Source organism: Cetorhinus maximus, chromosome 15 (genome assembly GCF_964194155.1).
Source record: "Cetorhinus maximus chromosome 15, sCetMax3.hap1.1, whole genome shotgun sequence".
NCBI classification, from domain to species: Eukaryota; Metazoa; Chordata; class Chondrichthyes; order Lamniformes; family Cetorhinidae; genus Cetorhinus; species Cetorhinus maximus.
The window spans coordinates 88,371,856-88,392,682 of record NC_135893.1 but is presented as its reverse complement, the minus strand read 5'-3'; the positions used below and the strand labels follow the sequence as shown (position 1 = coordinate 88,392,682).

General features: G+C 41.5%; 1 protein-coding gene across 2 annotated transcripts in view; it reads right to left on the bottom strand.

Moving 5' to 3' along the window:
* dnaaf5 (dynein axonemal assembly factor 5) overlaps positions 1-20,827 on the bottom strand; it is a 103,483-nt gene that overhangs the window by 25,476 nt on the left and 57,180 nt on the right. For both annotated transcript variants that reach the window (XM_078558885.1, XM_078558886.1), the window contains exons 7-9: positions 17,067-17,210; positions 11,095-11,263; positions 1,254-1,401 (exon numbers count right to left, since the gene is read on the bottom strand). In XM_078558885.1, coding sequence (XP_078415011.1) covers positions 1,254-1,401; positions 11,095-11,263; positions 17,067-17,210 — 461 coding nt within the window. The remainder of the gene's footprint in view (positions 1-1,253; positions 1,402-11,094; positions 11,264-17,066; positions 17,211-20,827) is intronic.

Here is a 20,827-nt window from a genome sequence, read left to right as displayed (position 1 = left end):
AAATACATCTCATGTGATTGATGTTGGATTACCCAGAGAAGGAAATGTTGATTTTAATCCGGTTAATAATGCAACCTGAACTGACTAATGCAACTCTACAAGGTGGTCTGCATTCAATGACCCATTTCCAGTTTTGTCTTTGTGTTTGCATTGTTCAGATAGACTGTTGATAGGTAAAATGTCCACATCAAAGCACAATGTTCGTTTGGCTTTATACAGTTTTTCCAATAGGATTTGCACAAGGAAGAAAAACAAAAATGCTTTTTATTTAAGGCCAATCATGTAAAACAGGGGGAAAAAAAAACAAAATGAGAGAGAAAACAGAACAAGTGGGTGGGCCACTTAGAAATCATATGATGAGTACTTGGGAGTCTGGCAGTCTGCATGGCCAAGAAATATCCAGCACCATTAGCGTTCATTCAAGACAAAGAATTCGAGAGAGTGTGGCCCTTAGCCATGACAGAGAAGTTGTGCACATGCCACCTGCATCATAAGTCTGTAAAATTCTACAGAAAAGTTGAAACCATCCTGCGGTGATGAAGTCTAATCTGTCCCAGGGTCTGGTTCATCTCCAATAATGATTTTTCTACAGTTATTTCAAATAAAGCACTCAGAAACCTGCTGTATCTCGTGTCCACCACAGCTAGCAGGCACGATGAAACAAAACCGTACATAAAATCAATAAGGAGCAAACCACTTGAAGTGAAATAGTACCTCATAGGCCTCAACTTATCCTTTGCATTTCAGTAATTAGCTCCACACCGTCACACACCAATTAATTGAAAGCTTTGAAAATTTGAGGTGCCTATTCCCAGCATACAAGATTTTTTTCCTCAAGAAATGCATCTATTTGCTTAATGGCACATCATCACCTTCCAAGAAAATAGCACTATGGAATTTCCTAAATGATCAAAATCTCTGACGGGTTGCATGCAAGTCCTGAAGCAAAGATCTGTATTTAGATGAAGAACAGAGTCTTCATGTCACCCACAATCAGAAGATATGAATGCCTTCTATTGCCCTTTCTCTTAACATTCGCTTTGCTTTTTCCAACTAACCAATAAGGAGACATAGTGTCATCAAACAAAGGCAAGCAAGAGTCTCTCCATCACAGAGCTAATAAGGATTGATCAGACATTTAAATTTTCTTTTATTGACCTTAAAATGTAAAGTATCAAAAGATGTTAACAATGATAGATTCTTACTCAGAGAAATTTAGCATCTTGAACTTAACCCATCTGCAGTGCACCTACCCTTGAGAGTTCAGAGTTTCATTGGCATTTAGCAATAATTTTGACAACACAGTGAAGACTTTTAAGCGCATCTCGGGATCTCTGTTGGGCTGAAGGCAGGTTTTCAAGACTGGAAGAACTTCACACAGTGATTCCCCAAGTACAGGACCTACAAAACAGAGTGCAGGCAGCCTCAGGAAGCAATTCCACTAGAATGGTACTTATCAAACAGAGATGTTTTGAGAATACTTGAAAACTAGATAAACACATTGTGCATAATGGTTACTTCGAAATGAAATTTTAGAAAACTAAAATCAATGTTGTCCAGTTAGTTTTATATGTCTTGCAGTTAATTGAGGACACTGAGTTATAGAAACCATTAAAGAAAGAACGTTTATTTTACTTAATTCATAATTTGCTCAACTATGTAAAATACCTTTTTGTATAACAAATGACCACAGATTTCATTCTGAGTGGTTGTGGAGGTATCCGGTTCCATTTAGGAGCACGGCTAAGCTCAACAAAGTAAACTCACATCTGTGATAAAGCTGTCAGTTCTCTAAGATCTTATCAGTTGCTCACCTTACACAATGGCTGTGAATTCTGAATTGCTCTGACCAAACTATAAACCTACAATATAAACAGTGCCAATCTGACAATTTTGTTATTTTGAAATAAAAACTTCCACCCACCCCTAGCAGGTTAAAAAGTGCCTCCAAAGAAACTGAATATGAATTCAGCTAGAGGTAAGCAGTTTCATTTAAACCCCTACTCAGCTCCTGCCCTGTGGCAATGCATGGATCATGCACAAAACTTGTCTGGAACATGCCCTAGTTTTGAAATAATACACTATCTAAAGATATGGAAACTATCAGATTTGAATCTGTAATAAAACAAGTGCAACATTATCTGCATGGTCTGGCTACTTGACAACAGGAATATTTTAGATGAATCTCAGGCTATGAAACATCTTTGAACATTTTTTGATGGCGGTGGAGTTATACCAGTAGCTAATTAAATTAACTATCAAATGTTATTTATCAAATGCACATTGTCACATTCTCAGGTGCTCTGTTACTGATGTGTATCAGTCTGCGTCACAATGAGCAAAGTCCTCAGATGCAAGATTTTGAAAATACCAATTTCAGGATACAGGTGACAGAATGAACAATTACCTGTCTGCACCAGGGACAGCCATCGATAATACACTGTTTAAGGTAGTTCTTAGGATCTACACGATCGCTCACTAAAAGCTCCTATTGGAAACTAATGTATGCCCAAGTCAAGCTTTTGTTTTGAGACATGGCAGAACATAATCATTTCAAGTGCACAGATATAGGCTCAAAACCTCCACACATCCTTCAACCAGCAGCACACAAAACAGGAGACTTTTACCTCCGTGTTGCAACCAACTGTAGACATAGTGTGTATTGGGTGCTTAACTTCACAATCTTACCAGATTGCAAATGCTTGTTGAACATCCACCCTATATTATCTAAGTTAGAGGAGATGGTTTCTGTTCATGATAGAAAAGCCTAGGGGAAAGAAAGCTAAAAGGAACATGCTCATTGTAAGTTGAGTGAAATGTGAAATTATCTCAAGCTAAAAAGGTTGCAGTATCAAAATGATAAAGAATACAGTCAACCAAATAGTATGTAGGTGGGGAGGGTTGACTGGAAGATGTGACAGAAGAATGTTGCTCTTTAATAGAAACAGCTTTATTGGAAGCTGAGCAACAAAGACAGAAAATAAACACCAGAAAAGTAGAGACCAGCACGGAAACCAAATAATAAGGAAGAAACCTGCCAACAATGTCAGCTCAAATACAATATAAAACAAAGATGTTACTTGGCTCCTCTGCCCAGGGAGTAGATTATCTGGTATGATATGCTGGCTATTTGCCAATTTAACAATGATGGCAAAATGTTCCAAACACAGAAATCCATCAACATCCGAAAAGAGACATATTTTGATGGAAGATATATAACCTCAAATGTTAACCTGCCCTTTCTTTTTCAGGTGATGCTGCACATTCACTTCTAGAATTTTCTCTTATTTCAGATTTCATAGCATACACAGATTATTTTTCTCCTCATCTACAAACAGCATAGGCAGCTTGCATATAAGAACTAATTGATGCAAACTGTAAAATTACTTTGACTGCATTTCTACAAAGGCCACAAACAAAATCCAAAATCATTCAATTATTGCTCATAATGCCAGCATTTGGCCTTCATTTTTCATTAACAACAACATTGAGGTTGTCAGTCGTCACTTATTATGGAGTAAATTGGATAGCAACTTCAGAAGAATGCACATGTTCAGTTAAATGCTGAAATCTGGAAGCTGTGGTCCAAGTTACCCTGCTCCACCACAGGCTGTGCTATGATAGAACCTCTCCAATAGACTTGGCTTTGAAATACATGCAACTGTGTGAAGTTGAGGTACTTGCCCAATAAACACGCTAGGAAAAGGTTTGAGTTGGTGCATTCAGGAGTAAATAAACTTTTAATGGCGTGATATGTACTGCAAATGACCTCTCTGGCCCTGAAAATTTCATTTTAGAAATATGCCATTCCTTCAGAAGCTAGGGTTGGAAATTTTTAGTAGATTTTTTTCCACTTTGCCTACCCATCGGTTATCTCTCGCAATCACATCTTTCTTTCCAATCTTTTTTTGCTTTTTGTCTATGATTAAAACCTAATTTATTCTTCCTGCTTTATATTTTCTGGTTTAGACTTTGTATATCTCAAAGAGGAAATTTAAATCTGAAAAGCATTGCTGCTTTGTGCCCTGCTCACAGATGCTACCAGATGTCCTGTAGACAGTGTCATGCTGGATCAGAAGCTGGATTAAAAGTCTGTGCTCTAAAGCTTGCAAAATATTTTTGGGCAGCTGTCAGTGAGAGGAACAGCGAGCACCATTCCTTTACTGCTGACCGCAAATTCCAAGCCATTAAAACTAATAGGTAGTAGTTCATAGTGCTCCGCTCGAGAAGTGTACAAAGGGACTGACTGATATACTAGTTAAGATCAGGAAGCCCAGAGCTTGAAGTTGGTCAAAATTAATGGAATGAAAGTCTTCTATCTCAGTCAGCTGTGAAGGTGTCAAATGAAATGGGGTTAAAAGATGCTGCTCTTTCAAAAAGCGCCTGCTTTTTGAAGCAGTCCCAAGTGTCCAAGACGAAAGACCCAAGACCAAAAAGCATCCCAACAGCATACATGTTTGAGGGTTAACAAAGTTTCAAGCAAGAGTGCATAACAAGTTGTATTTACAGTTTAGAAACAGATCTTCGGTAAATAAACTTTGGCTACCATTTACGTGTCAAGAAAGATAATTAGCTTGATCAGCAAACTGTTGGTGTGTGCATTCATATCCATCATTGAGGAGGGGGATTTGGAACTGTAACACAAGATTACATCAAATTTAATAACCAGGTTACTACAATTGGGATAATTGTCATCTTGGGTACAGAATTCGGCAAGGACTGTTTAAAATAAAGTACAGCTTCTGAAGTGTGGGAGACAAGATTTCCTTATTGTAACCATTGCAACAAGGATCTTTGTGCTGCATCAGTTCTATGCTATACTTGACATGGAACAGTTAGATGCTGATCCTGGATGCAAAGAGTAGAAAAACATTTCATGCCACTGACACTTATACCTGTCAACTTAATGAGCTAATAGATTAAAGTGCAGCCAGTTTGACTATTTTAACAGGAGACTTGGTTGCTTCTGGGTAGAGGAATTCTCAAGAAAACTGCAAAATTTCACTCAATACTGGAACTCTAATGCAAGTCTATTGCCAACATTCAAGCAATACAGTTACCAAAAAACTCTCACTATAAATCATTTCACTGCACTGCAATAATATTTCCCATCTTGTTACTGATATTAAAAAAAAGTTTCTTTAATCAGGAAAGTGAAGAAAAATCTTTCTATAAATATATGAGCAGAGCAGTTACAAATTTTAAATTCCTTATTACAGAAGTGCAATTAAGCCCACTTTGTTCACACTGGATAGACTTATTCAATTCGAAAACACATTAAATTAAAATAAACCCAGTTTTCCAATTGGGATCAACTTGAAGAGGCATGCAATGGAAGTGATTCTTGACCCATTAGAAGAATTGAAAAATAAAGCTCAATTGAATGCTAACAAGTTGGATTAGTTTGGAAAAAACTGTTTAGAATTCTGGAAAACCAGTTAATAGGTTGGGGCCGCCATTACAAACCATAATGGAAGGAGCATCTCTGGAGGACACTGGAAACAGGAGGGTATTCAAATGGCCTCGGAATTTGGTCTTGTATGTCTGGCACTGTAATAGCCTGGATTGGGAGGCCGAGGGTGTTGGTTATATCAGACAGGAAAAGATCGGAGTTAAGAGACTGTAAAATTAAGCTTTTCTCCTTCTATTCCTTCACACCCTCATCCCCCCCATATACTTGACACACAGTTTGGGAAGGTGAATAATTAGAGTGCAGATAACAGAAGCTCTTACTACAACTATATATGACTTTGGTGAGTTTTGATCTTATTACTTAAGGAGCTCCGACAGTGGGATCTCCTGCAACTCATGTCCAGCTCTTCACTCGCATTCTGGCGCCAGGCTCCCTCGCTCCAGAAAGCCAATTCAGCAGTGGGCACCTATGAGATTAACACACAGGTGGGAGTGGCTCCGGGAATGGCCGGAGGAGCAGCTGGAGCGGTGGGGAGCAACGGTCGGTGCAGCGGCTGAGATAGGCGAATATGCCGCAGTGAGATGGAGACCAAGAGCTCAGCCACAATTTCATCTGAAACAGCCAGAAACTCCCAACTTCCATTGTCTCCAGTGAACCAAGAGAGAATCCTTCAGGCCTGCAACATTTCAACCACCGTCTTGAGGACCCTGACACAGGAATCACCACCTGGTGGTTACTGCCCGGAGCGGCACAGCACAGGCCAATAGTGAGATCGCAAGGCCGCCACTGCTCTTTATGACACCCAGGGAGAAAGGTCCTGTAGGAAGGAGAAAAGAGGACAGTAGGAGTATGTGTGTCTGTATGTCCTAAGCCCATAGAGTGGTACCTGGTCTCCAGTTGTCTCAGATCACCTTGCCACTGGACCAAGGCCTTGTTCCACCAAGCCGGTGTGGTAGCTGGTGTGCAACAGCCACCCCACGTTAAAAGAACTCATGCACAGGATTCTTCCACCCCCTTAAAATTAAGTTCAGCACTTGGAATGTAAGGACCCTCTTGGACAACCCCAACAGCGACAGACCAGGACAGCGTAATGCTATCGTTGCCCGGGAGCTCAGACGTTTCGGCATTGGCATCGCCGTTCTAAGTGAGACCCAGTAGGCTGGGGAAGGCTAGCTCAAGGGAAAGATGGCGGTTACACCTTCTTCTGGAAAGGTAAACCAGTAGAAGATCGCCGCCTCCACAGGGTTGGCTGCGCCATTAAAAACCAACTAATTGGCCATCTCAAAGGCACCCCTTGTGGAATAAACGAGCGCCTCATGACCCTTCACTTCACCCTAGCCCAGAACCAATGCGCTATGGTCCTCAGCACGTACGCCCCAAAACGGGTCCAAAGAGAAACTTTACTCCAGCCTCAAACGATCCATGACCCGAGTCCCAGCGGGCGATAAGCTGATCCTCCTTGGCAACTTCAGCACCAGAGTTGGGAAAGACATGGACCTCTGGGGAGATGTAATCGGCAGAGAGGGGGTAAGGAAATCCAACACCAATGGTACCCTGCTCCTGACAAAATGCCTAGGACATGGCCTTGTCAACCAACACCTTGTTCATCAGAGAGACAAGTACAAGGCTACATGGCAACATCCTCGCTACAAGCACTGGCACCTGCTCGACTACGTCACTATCTGAGTGAGGGACCGCAAGGACATGCGTATACCCACGCCATGACAGGAGCTGACGACTGCTGGACAGATCACCGCCTAATTTGATCTGTCATCAGCACCAATGTAGCCCCAAAGCAGCAATGACAACAGAAACAATGCTTCAGGAAAATCAACACTGAGGCACTCAAGGATCCTGATAAGAGAACCCTACTTAGCCAGCACCTCACTGCCAACTTGGTGACTCCCAGTGACCCTGAGATACAGTGTCCACAGCACCTGGTCTGCCCTCAAGGCCTCCATAATCAACACCTACGAAGAGATGCTTGGTCCACTCGACCAGGAAACACCAAGATTGGTTCGATGAGAATGACCAGGAGATCCAGGAGATGATAAACTGCAAGCGCAATGCATTTCTGAACCTAAAACAGCAAGCCAACTTGAGAGCAAAAAAGCAGCTCTACAGGCGGCTGAAGGCTGAGGTCTAGCAAAAAAACCCGCAACCTAAAGAACAGATAGATCTCCTCCACTTTCTTCACCCATCAACAGTTAGCTGACAACCATGACGTGCGAGTTTTCTTCAGCGCAGTCAAGACCACCTACGGCCCAAGCACCCAAGGCCCCAACTCCACTGCTGGCCAAGAACGGAGAGGTGCTCATCAAGGACAGAGAGGCAGTCAGTGCCCACTGGAAGGAGCACTTCAAAGATCTTCTTCACAGAGACTGTCTTCAATGTGAGCATCCTCGACCCCATCCTGCAGCATACTACCTGCCACCAGCTCAGCACAACCCTAACCTGGCACGAGGTAGAAAAGGCCATTTGACAGCAAGGCATCAAGGCATCAGAAGTAGATGGAATCCCCACCAAAGCACTAGAGCACGGCAGAGAAGCACTACTGACGCAAATACATGCCCTCATCTCCCTTATCGGGAATGAGGAGAGCATGCCAGGAGATCTCAGAGGTGCCGTAATCGTGACTATCTTCAAGAAAGGTCACAAGTCCGTTTGCGGTAGCTATAGAGGAATCTCCCTGCTGTCAGCCACAGGGAAGGTCGTCGCAAGAATCCTCCTCAATTGCCTTCACCCTGTGGCTGAAGAACTCCTCCCAGAGTCGCAATGCAGATTCCGCCCACTAAGAGGCACAACAAACATGATCTTCACTGCACGGCAACTGCAAGAGAAATGCAGGGAACAGCACCAACCCTTGTATATGGCCTTCTTTGACCTCACAAAAGCCTTCAACACCGTTAACCGTGAAGGATTATGGAGCATCCTTCTCCATTCCGGCTGCCCCCAAAAGTTTGACACCATCTTCCGCCTGCTACACGATGACATGCAAGCCATGATCCTGACCAACAGATCCACCACAGACCCAATCCACGTTCGGACCAGGGTCAAGCAAGACTGTGTTATCGCACCGACGCTCTTCTCTATCTTCCTTGCCACAATGCTCCATCTCACCCCCAGCAACTCCCCACTAAAGTGGAGCTCAACTACAGAACAAACTGGGACCTGTTTAACCATCTCCACCTGCAGGCCAGATCCAAGGTCGTCCCATCCTATGTCATTGAACTACAGTATGCAGACGACGCTTGTGTCTGCGCACACTTTGAGGCCGAGCTCCAAGCCATTGTCAACACCTTCACCGAGGCGTACGAGAGCATGGGCCTTACACTAAACATCCACAAGACAAAGGTCCTCTACCAACCTTCCCCCTCCACACCGTACTGCCCCCTGGTTATCAAAATCCACAAAGAGGCCTTGGATAATGTGGACCACTTTCCACACCTTGAGAGCCTATTGTCAACAAGGGCAGTCATCAACGACAAGGTTCAACAACGCCTTCAGTGTGCCAGCACAGCCTTCGGCCTCCTGAGGAAGAGCGTGTTTGAAGACCAGGGTCTCAAACCCGACACCAAGCTCATGGTCTACACAGCAGTAGTGAAACCCGCCCTCCTATATGGCTCAGAGATGTGGACTGCGTACAGCAGGCACCTCAAAACTCTGGAGAAGAACCACCAGCCCTGCCTCTGCAAGATCCTGCAAATCCACTGGCAGGATAGGCGCACCAATGTCAGTGTTCTCATTCAGGCCAACATCCCCCCAGCGTCGAAGCATTGACCATGCTCGATCAGCTCTGTTGGGCGAGCCACATTGTCCGCATGCCTGACACAAGACTCCCAAAACAAGTGCTCTACTTAGAGCTTCGACACAGCAAACGAGCCCCAGGAGGGGAGAGGAAAGGCTTCAAGGACACCCTCAAAGCCTTCTTGAGGAAGTGCAACATCCCCACCAACATCTGGGAATCCCTGGCCCAAGACTGCCCGAAGTGGAGGGAATGCATCCAGGAAGGAGCTGGACACTTCGAGTCTCATCACCAAGGGCTAGCTGAAGCCAAGCGTCAACAGCAAAAGGAGACACAACCCGGGCTCCCCACCCACCCATTGCCCCTACCACAGTCTGCCCCACCTGTGACAGAGACTGTAGGTCGCACATTGGACTCCAGTTACGTGTGAACTCATTTTTAGTGCGGAAGCAAGTCATCCTCGACTCCGAGGAACTGCCTAAGAAGGAGACTGAAGGAGCAAAATACTTGCCTTCGAAAGTGTGCAACAAAGATGCATTAGACTGATTCCTGGAATGAGGAAAATATCCCATGAGGAAAGGTTGAGTAGATTAGGCCTACATTTTCTAGATTTCAGAAGAATGAGAGGTGATCTAATTGAAACATATACAATTCTTAAAAGCCTTCGTTGGGCAGATGCTGGGAGGATGTTTCCCCTATTTGGGGAGTCATAGTGTCAGAATAAGGGGTCAGTCATTTAGGACTGAGATGAGGAGAAATTTCTCCACTCAAGGGATTGTGAATCTTTGGAATTCTCTACCCAGGAGAGCTATGGACGCTCAGTCATTGAGCATATTCAAGACAGAGGTCAAGACAGAGCGCTTGGGCTGATAAGTGGCAAGTAACATCCACACCACACAAGTGCCAGGCAATGACCATCTCCAAGAGAGAATCATCTCCCCATGACATTCAATGGCATTTCCATCAGTGAACCACCCAACATCAAAATCCTGGGGGTTATCATTGACCAGAAAATGAACTGCACCAGTGATATAAAAGCTGTGGCTACAAGAGCAAGTTAGAAGATGGGAATTTTGTGGCGATAACTCACCTCCTGACTCCACAAAACCTGACCTACAAGGTACAAGTCAGGAATGTGATGGAATACTCTCCACTTGCCTGGATGAATGCAGCTCCAACACTCAAGAAACTCAACACCAGCCACGACAAAGCAGCCCGCCTGATTGGCACCTCATTCACCATCTTCAACATTCACTCCCTCCACCACTGACACACAATGGCAGCAGTGTGTCCGATCCACAGGATGCACTGTTGCAACTCACCAAGACTTCTTCGACAGCACCTTCTAAACCCATGACCTCTACAAACTAAAAGGACGTGGACCTTTGCATGGGAACACTACCACCTGCAAATTCCCCTCTAAGCCACACACGATTCTAATTTGGAAATATATCACCATTCCTTCACTGTCACTGGATCAAAATCCAGGAACTCCCTTCCTAACAGCACTGTGGGTGTTCCTGCAGTGGTTCAAGGCAGCAACTCACCACTATCTTCCCAAGGGCAATTAGGGATGGGCAATAAATGCTGGCCTATCCAGCGATACCCACGTCCCGTGAATGAATAAATAAAAAAAATAGATTTTTCTGTAATAAAGGTATTAAGTGACATGGAGATAATGCAGGAAGGTGGACTTGAGGTACAAGATTAGCCATGATCTTAGTTAACGGAGCAGCAGGCTCAAAGGGTCCAATGGCCAGCTCCTATTTATGTTCCACTGCATAGTGCTATATATAGGGATAGGGCTTGATATTCTGAAATTTACCATGACTTTTCAAGTATGCAGAAAATAATTCACATTCAAAACATATAAAAAAGATAGCTACAAGATGTCGGCGATGTAAAATTTGACTGAGGGACAATTTATTTTCCTTACCTGATTGAATAATAATAGTTTTGAACTGCAGATGCTGCACAGAGTAAGTGGTCCACTGGTGCTGCGTGTCAGCCACCCATCCAATCAGCTGACTTATATGCTGTCTGTACAGATCCAAAAAGTTATTCAAGTTCTGTGCTGCAGCAAGGGAAGCCAAGGTCTTCTCTACCTGCAACCAATTCACAGGTTTCATTTTCTAATGTGTTAAAGAACAGCAGCTCACTATAATGGCATAAACAATTCGCTACAAAATTGTAAACAGTTTATGGTAGGCTTATCAGTGCAGACCCAATTTGTCCATAATATCTGATATCTGTTAACAGCAAACAAACTGGGTGCATCAGGTTTCAGTGCTCGACCGAATGATCACAAAACTCCTTCGTTTGATAGTTACACAAGTCAGCAGACAAATACAAAAGGAGGAAGTTTGAATGGAGATCCAATCCTGCATCATACCAAACTGTTGTTGGGATGCACCACAGTGAAGGAGGCAGCTAAAACAAACTTAAGCCTGCTACAAAATAAAAACAGAATTACCTGGAAAAACTCAGCAAGTCTGGCAGCATCGGCGGAGAAGAAATCAGACTGATTTCTTCTCCGCCGATGCTGCCAGACTTGCTGAGTTTTTCCAGGTAATTCTGTTTTTATTTTGTTTTGGATTTCCAGCATCCGCAGTAGCTTTTAGCTTTTTGTTTTTATCTTAAGCCTGCTACAGTTTATCCACACAAACTAATAAAGTCCACTGGGGAAGAAAATCACAATGAATCCTGCATATATATTTGACTTGTATATGGAATGGATTGTCTGAAAGGGCAGTGGAAGCAGATTAATAATAACTTTCAAAAGGGAACTGGATATATACATGTTAAAAAAAATGTAGAGCTATGGGGAAAGAGGTCAGGTGTGTTTGTTCTTTCAAAGGGACAGCACACACATGATGGGCCGAATGATTTCCCTCTGTGCTTTATGATTCTATGTTATGCATTTTCCCAGATGCATTGCATCCAGTGTAAGCAGAAATCACTAGCCTATGCCCATCTCCATTGCATACCACTCCAGTTGACAGTAAAGGACCATAGTTCCATTCAATAAATGGATTAACACATTCACATTGAACAGATCTGGAAAGGTTTTACTGTACATTAAACCCACATTAAAACGTGAAATGTTAAAATTAAAATCTATGCAAGGAGGAATTTGTGCTCATTAAGGTACAGTATCTACACTGAAATTGTATTTTTTTCAGCATGAAATACTCCTGTGACAGATACCATACATGAAGCATAAAACTCCCTCAGTTCTTTTTTAGTCATGCGCCTTAACTCCAAGTCTCATAATGATCACCTGCTACTTGCACCAACGTGTAATGCTTCCATTTCCCACACCATCCGTTCTCTCAGCTTTTCAGAGACAGATTGTCAACTTCTGCCTAATTACGGAAAATTTCGTGCTATGGCCGTGTTCCCATTAGGAAACGGATGGAGACTGCCCAAAACTATTTCACATATGACCCCTTACAGTGGGTACAGAGAACAGACTCCCATCTCATCATTACGGGCTGGATTCGAACTCTGGGTAACAATGTATTAATTGTGCTCCCAAAGTCCTGAGATTCTCAGCTTTTTCCAAACCTTTGATTTGCTCACGTTTTTACAGGACTAATACATCCTGTGATATAGGCACATTTCTTAAATTCTACTTAAGAGATTGTAAGCCAGCACCCCTCCCTCACTGTGCCAGGGGGCATTTTCCATGCTGATCCCACATAAGCTATTCTTTCCTTTTTGACATAGCTCAGTGGGTAACACTCTTGCCTTTGAGACAGAAGGTTGTGGGTTTAAATTCCACTCCAAGGATTTGAGCACAAAATCTAGGCCAACACTCCCATTGCAGTACTGTCGGAGTACTACACTGTCAGAGGTACAACTTTCAGATGAGACACCACTGCAAGTGGATATAAAAGATCCCATGGCACAATTTTAAAGAGCAGCAGTGGAGTTCTTCCCAGTGTCCTGACCAATATTTATTTGACTGATATCACTAAAGTAGATGGTCTTTTCATCATCACATTGCTGTTTGTGGGAGTTTGCTATGCACAATCTGGCTGCTGTGTTTCCTACATTCCAACAGTGACTACACTTCAGAAAGTACTAACTGGCTATAAAGCACTTTGAGATGCTCTGAGATTGTGAAAGACGCTATATAAATGTAAGTCTTTCTTCTTTCTGACTGAAAAAGGCAGTTAGTGCAAAACCACCTGTGTGGGAAGGAAGGAGGAAGGGGAGTGGGAATGATTTATGAACTTCATGGACATTAGAAATTTGATTGAGATTGCTCCAAGTTCATTTCACATGTGACACCAGCAGCCTTTCGTACCAGTTATCTGGGCTGGATTCAAAGTCAGGTTCCAGAGGTCAAATCTTAACGTCACACAAAGAAATTCACTTCTGAGAATGTTATCAAAGAAAGGTTGGCACATTTTAAGGACTACAAAGACAATTCAGCATCTAAACAATTAAGGCAGATCAGACCTAACCTCCTATTGAGTAACAGTCAATCTAAAGGCTCCTGCATGAATAGACACTTTGGTGTGAGACTTCAAAAAGGGGGCATAGTTTTTCAATGATTTGAGAAAAAGTGGTACTATATATAAGAGTGGGACAAACTGCCCCTAGTTCATTATGAAAGAGATGAAAATTATTCCCAATGTATTTTTCCAAGGTTCTCTCCACACAAGTTAAACAAATGCATTGCCACCTAGGCACAGCACACTGGTACTCACTGAGTTGCATCACAATGTGGCAGGGTAAAAGTTCAAAACTGTAATTCTGCATAAGTCTATACATGGGGATGGTTCACAATGAGACCGACCACTTTATCACAGAGGAGGAAAGAGCATCGGAGGTGCCTCAGCTGATCTTGCATACTACCTCAATGGTTCGTTATGACACTGAAGCTTGTCAACTGTCTGTTCCTTTCTGCCAGCAAATGGTGTACAGCACAAGAACACCCAAGAAAAGGTAGGGGAGAATCTCTAAATGCACTTCTACCATTTTTTTTCTATCCCTGCTCAAGTGTCTCCCTAAAGAGCAATATATCAGGAAAAAAAAGTCAGACTCTCTCACACAAACAGTGTTTCACCTCGAATTGGAAAACTCTGATTCATTCTGTCCATTCTCCAATCAGATCAGGAAATGGAACAAGTTGAAAATAGCTACAGGGATTTTTCCCCGACGAAGGTAAATGGAAACTGAACACTTCTTACTTCTTTCACTTCACTACATTTCTTTAAAATTAGCCTTTGGAATCAGCAGCAACAGTTATTGCTCAGGATCAGAGACTAGATTGATTCTCTGAAATGTTTCCAATGACTATACATGAATACACTCATTGGACTACAGAGCAGCACATGGCATTCACAATCAAAGACATTCAGAAAAACATTTGCACACACATAAGGTGCCTAAATATTAGTTATTATGACAGTTTACACACGCTGTCAAAAGATAATCACTGAAATCCCAAATCACTAACAGCTGTAATTCTGGAAGCTACTCCTGCTCCATTTCAGTCTTCAGATGCCTTGAAATTTGTGAAAACTAATTCAGGAATTTTAACCTCAAAATATATGCACATCATACAACATTTAAGTGTCTGAGTCAAGCACTTTATATGTTGAATTACTAAAACCATTATATTTCGATAATTCTGGGTGCATGGTGATCCACTGTCCAGCACAACTTCTGCATTACTCTTGTATTGAAAATATTAAGAGCTACCACTTTTCCCTCCTTATATTTGTTACTGAGCACAACTTTAACTTGGACTGAATTTTCATTTTCGAGGCCTAAAAGAATTTAGCATCATAAATCTTTTATTTTTAAATTTTAGAATTTTTAGGAGCTGGAAATGCCATTTAGCCCAAGCAAGCTATCCCACTGTCACAGACAACTGCACCCCCTCACCTCACTTTTCCTCACCATACCCCTCAAATCCTTATCTCTCCAAAAATGTATTCTACTGTCTTTTGAATCACTTAATATTCCTATATCATTTTCCTATTAACTTATTCTTACATTACAACAGTGACATCAAAAGTACATCATTGGTTGGAAAGCATTTTGGGACATCTTGATGTTGTGAAAGGTGCTGTACAAATGCAGGTTCTTCCTTTCTTTATTATTCAGTAGCTTCATCACCCTTAGGTGTAAAGTTCTCCTGATTTCCTTCTGGAGTCCTAACCGCTTGTCACGAAAGAATTTGTCTGAGTTATTTTTGCCAATTCCTTCCATAATCTTGAAAGCTTCAGTTAGCTCACCTCAAAGGATCCTCCTTTCCAAAGTAAATGAGTCTAACTTGCCTGACCTGCCCTCAGAAGTTAGGTTGCTGATAGCCATAGGATCTTCAATGCTCAGCTCTCAAAGACAATAATGTTAATTCCTGTGATTAGATCTGACCAATGCTTTTGATGGGGTCTGCTCAAAACCCTTTATATAGCAATTTTACTACCTCTAAATCTCCACTCTAGCCCTTACTAACCCAATCTACCAGCAATTTTGCCATTTCTACTGTACCCTCCACATTTCATAGGTCTACCCACTACAGGAGGGGCCTCATTTGTTATAAGATTATTTAATTTAACACAAACTTCCCAGTTATATTCCATGCTTTCATACTAATTGTTTTACACTTAGTTGGAAAAACATTCACTTAATGTCAACAATAAAAAAGCTGAATCCTTTTGAATTGTGCCTCATCATATACCAACTTGCCAGTTTTACTTTCTATACCCTCAACCAAGGCATATACATTAAAATAGCAGAAAGTCTCAACAGCAACCTTCTGAGATACCTTGTTCATAACTGCTTAACTGGAAATGTGGAATATTGCCAAAAGTTTTCCGAAAATCCAAATACACACTAACTGCATTTATCCTTCTTACCATACCAGAAATCGCTTGGAAATTTTGTCAGGTTAGTCAAACATGACCTGTCGTTCCTGAATCCATGCCGACTGTCCTTTAACTAGCTAAGGAAAGATCAGTGAAGCTCAAAATCTAAGCAAACCCACAACTTAGAGGCGGGGGACAGAAGCAAATCATGATTTTTACATCAAAAAACAGGCAATAGCAATTTTCAAGCACCTTTGCTGACAAGACCATCAACTATAGGGTCAGATTGGATAAGAGAAGGGAAAGATAAAGATAGGGCATAAATAATGATGTGAGTAAGAGAGAAAATGCACACAGAAGCAAACTACTGTGGATGAGTGGCCAACATTGAATTATTCAATTTGAAAAAAAAAGCGTCTTTCAGGACCAGAGTCCCAGAGCTCTTTACAGTTAAAGTATTTTTGAAATGCAGTCACCGTTGCAATTTAGGAAACACAGCAGTTTGCAGACAGCAAAGTGATAACGACCAAATAACCTTTTTTGTGATGTTAATTGAGACAGAAATATTGGCCATGACGTCAAGGATAACTCCTCTGCTTTACATTGAAATAGTGTCATGCAATCTTTTACATCCATCTGAGAGGGCAAATGCGGCCTCAGTTTGAACTTCTCAACCAAAGATGGCACCTTCAACAGTGCAGCACTCCCTCAATACTCTACTGGATTTTTGGGTTTAGTCCAGGAGTAGAACTTGAACCCATAACCTTCTGACTGAGAGGCAGGAGTGCTACCAACTGGACCATAGCTGAAATTCAGTGTACTTTGTATTAGGTTTAAAAACTTGGGCTTAATTCAACCTGGTCAACATTTCTTCCATTCAAAGCCACTTCAACTCAGAAAAGTCAAACACATTGCAAGAACGAACTTCAGCTATAAATAAGCATGTACTTAAAATTAAAGCTAGAAAGACAGTGAACCCATTCAGGCTTTGAAATGGTTGGCTAAAAAAAAAATCAATTGCCAAGTTACAGATGAGCTTTATTCAACTAACTGATGTGGATGGGTTAGCACTTTGTAATACCTTGTTTTCCAGTTCTTGGTCAGATGTTAAGGATGCAATGGTCACCAGCACTTTAAGCAGTGGCAGATTGATTTCACTGCATTGCTTACCACAGACAGTAATTAAGATCTGCACACACACAAGCAAATGTTCCAAATATTCCACCTACAGCATCACAAAGAAGAAAATAAAAGAATCAATATTTTTGCGCCAGAAATTCACATCCATTTTACTCCTGAACTTATGATTATACTAGTACATATAAATAAAACCCCACGGGAATTTATTTGGCATTAATGGAAATGTGTTGCAAATTTGGTTCCAAAGCTAAATGAGAATGTTTTACAACATTATGAACTCGCATGTGTTTTTTAAACATTAAAAATGGTATGACTCCTCTGGTGGGAACAGAGCCTACAAGCTTCCCACAGGTCATCAGCTGCTTCATATACATCAGCTTCCTGCTAGGAGAAGCAGCAGGCGCAAGATAAAATTTCAAACTAGTTTCCTTGTATAACATTACTAGCTGGTAAACAGTTTTGATAAGACTGACATTGACGGATATACTTTTCTACATCATCTTTGGAACATTTTTTTCCCCCCCACATATGTTTTATTGTGTAGTTCAAACCCTTTATTTCCATTCATTTGATTGCTGGTTTTATGAAACTGCCAAGAGATTATTGCTAATCTACAAGAGAGATCAAGAACCTATATGTGTGACCTCAATGTGTTCTAAAGCACTGCTCCTTTTGCATAAACACAATATTTTCTCTCCAACTTGTTTAGACAAAAGCCACAAATCTATTTTCTCATACCCTTTTCTTGTAGGTTGTCATTAATGCAACAGATTTCAAAGGCATGGATCCAATTTCATTCAGCTGGGCTGCCAGGTGCAAAATTTGGCTAAGGACACAGGGGCAAATACCTCCAGAGAAGACACTAAACACTTTGAAAGGAGTGAATTTCCTTCTACAACAAAGAATCTCAATTTACTGTTCAGCTGATCATCATACATTCTCTTCAACAGCCACTATTAACACCAGGCTCCAATTGGTCAAAGGAATTTGTATCCAGATCAAATCTATGCAAATTATTTGATGCAGGGAAAATTCTCCCTTTATTTCTCAAAGACTCTTGCATTGCCTAGATAGTTGTTGCACTTTCATGCATTAACCATAAAATTGGCAACCTGAAGTATTTTTAAATGCACTCAAGTGGTGAACCAAATGTAACACATTTGAAGAGGCTGTCAATGGAAAAAATAGGGAAAAAGATAAAAACTACATTAGAAAACGTAATCAGTAGCAACTATCCTTCCTGTAAATGTTAGTGTCCAGTTACTACCTGCATGTGGTGCCGACAGCTGGATCCTGACAAGGCACAGTAGTAGTGGGTAGATGCTTTTCATAATGAATTGTGCAAGAAGTGTGTGTTGGCAGCAGCCTGCCAGAGATACAAGCCAATACTTAATTGAGAAGTAGGGTATACATGTGCCATACGGCATGAGATTGGTAGTCTTGGATGGAAGGAATGCCAGGCTGCATGCAGGGCCTGAGCCATTTATCTGGCGACTTGAGTGGGAAAGCTACAATAGGCAAAGAGGTTGCAAAAGGTGGCAGAAGGGAAAACGTGATGCTGATGTATTATGGCATTAATGGCCTGATGACTGAATAGCATAAACGCACACCTCAACCATTCTATGGCATGGTAGTGCAGCAATACCCCTATTAAAGGGGGGAGGATGTAGATCTCAACTAAAAGACATTAATGCACATGAACATCTATGGAGCTTGAAGTGCACTGGAATAAAGTCTGTTTTGATACAAAGCACCTTCACTTTCATTAGAGGAAGTCATGCCACACAAGCACAATAGATGTTCTTCAAATTCAATTTTCTTCTCAGCAATAGAAGCTGCTGTAAAGTGAGTATGTGTGGCCATCCAACCAGAGAAGTCTGGACTTAGCCCTCAGTGATCAACAAGAGGATTGGCCACTTGAGCTAAATACCACAGAGGCTGCGGGTATCCATTAAAACTATCTCAGCATAAGACAATATATTCAGGAAAGTCAAGGGAGGGCAGGAAACTAAAAATAAATGCAAGTTAAAACAGCAAAAATAGGGATGAAATGGGAAGGCAGAAAAAGTAGAAATTAAGTGCTCAATATGTGTTAATCTTTATTTTAATAGTACAAAGTTGTTATAATAGTAAAGATACATTTGACATCTGACATTATTACTGTAATAGTAGTAATCCTTTCAATGTGACCGCTTGAGGCTGGTCCAGTAAATGTGTAATTCTGTGAAGCAGTCAGGGGTCAAAAGGTTAAGGTACATCCTATAAACTAAATAAGGAATCATTTTACTGTATGAGAAGTAATCTCTCGGTAATAATTTTGTGTGTTTCACGAAAGCATTATTTGTATCAGAAATACGGTCTCAGTATTTTAAGTTTCTAACAACCTCCTCACTGACAGCTAGCGCCTGGTTAGTAGGTGATGACAATTTGTTCCAAACAGGGTTTCCAGAAACCACTTGCAGTGTCCCAGCTTTTCCTTTTCTTTGCTTATGGATATCAAATAAACATACTCATGTCACATTAAAATTTGAGAGCTTAAATGAAAGAAAAACAGGTTTGTTTCATATGATGAGTTAGTATGATGGTGCTTTAACCAAACTGTGCTTAGATAATGTAGATCTTCAGCTGAAGTACTTTACATGAATTATAATACAGTCCATTCTAAAGGTTCATGTATTGTTTGAAGTGCAAGCAAATGGGTTTCTGATGTATGCAACAAGCCAAATTCCTCAAAGTCTGAAGGTTCAAATGTCATTAGGTTGTCCAAATTCATAAGCTTATTGAAACAATTATTAAAATGTATAGATAACAAATCATGGTAACCTTTTTGTGTTATTACTTGTGCTCAGATTAGTGGTCCGAACATTGCTGGTTGAGAAGGAATTACAAAAGGTGGGGATCAGCATAATTTATGTAAGCATTTTGATAGTCTGATTCACTGTTATTTTAGTTTGTGACAAACCTTTCAAACAACCCAGGCTATAGGTTTGGCTGAATTCCCAGTATGACACTACTTCGGGCTCAATGCTAAAGCTTTTAAAATTAATGTAAATCTTGAAATACAGAAATAATTACTATAAAGTTGACAAAAGCATTGAAGTGTTTTGGAAATATGACTGTTTCACTATTAATTGGATTATCTATGAACTTAGCAATGATTGAAAATGCAAGACAAATACAGAGGTCAAAGCAATTAGCAGGACCAAAAAAACTCAATGCAGTCTAATTTAATGATGAAGTCAGTAGCGTGCTGTTGTGGTAGATTACCACATAGCGCCCCCCCACTCAGCTAATGAATCGGTACTCCTCCATGTTGAACACCACTTGGAGGAAGCACCAAGGGTGGCAAGAGCCCAGAATGTACACTGGGTGGGGGACTTCAATGTCCATCACCAACAGTGGCTCAGTAGCATCACTACTGGCTGAGTTGGGCAAGTCCTAAAGGACATAGCTGCTAGACTGGGTCTGCGGCACGTAGTGAGGGAAGCAACAAGAGGAAAAAACATACCTGACCTAATCCTCAGCAACCTGCCTGCCGCAGATGCACCCGTCCATGACAATATCGGTAGGAATGACCATCGCACAGTCCTTGTGGAGACAAAGTCCCATATCCACACTGAGGAAACCCCCCATTGTGTTGTGTGGCACTACCACTGTGCTAAATGGGATAGATTTCAAACAGAACTAGCAACTCAAGGCTGG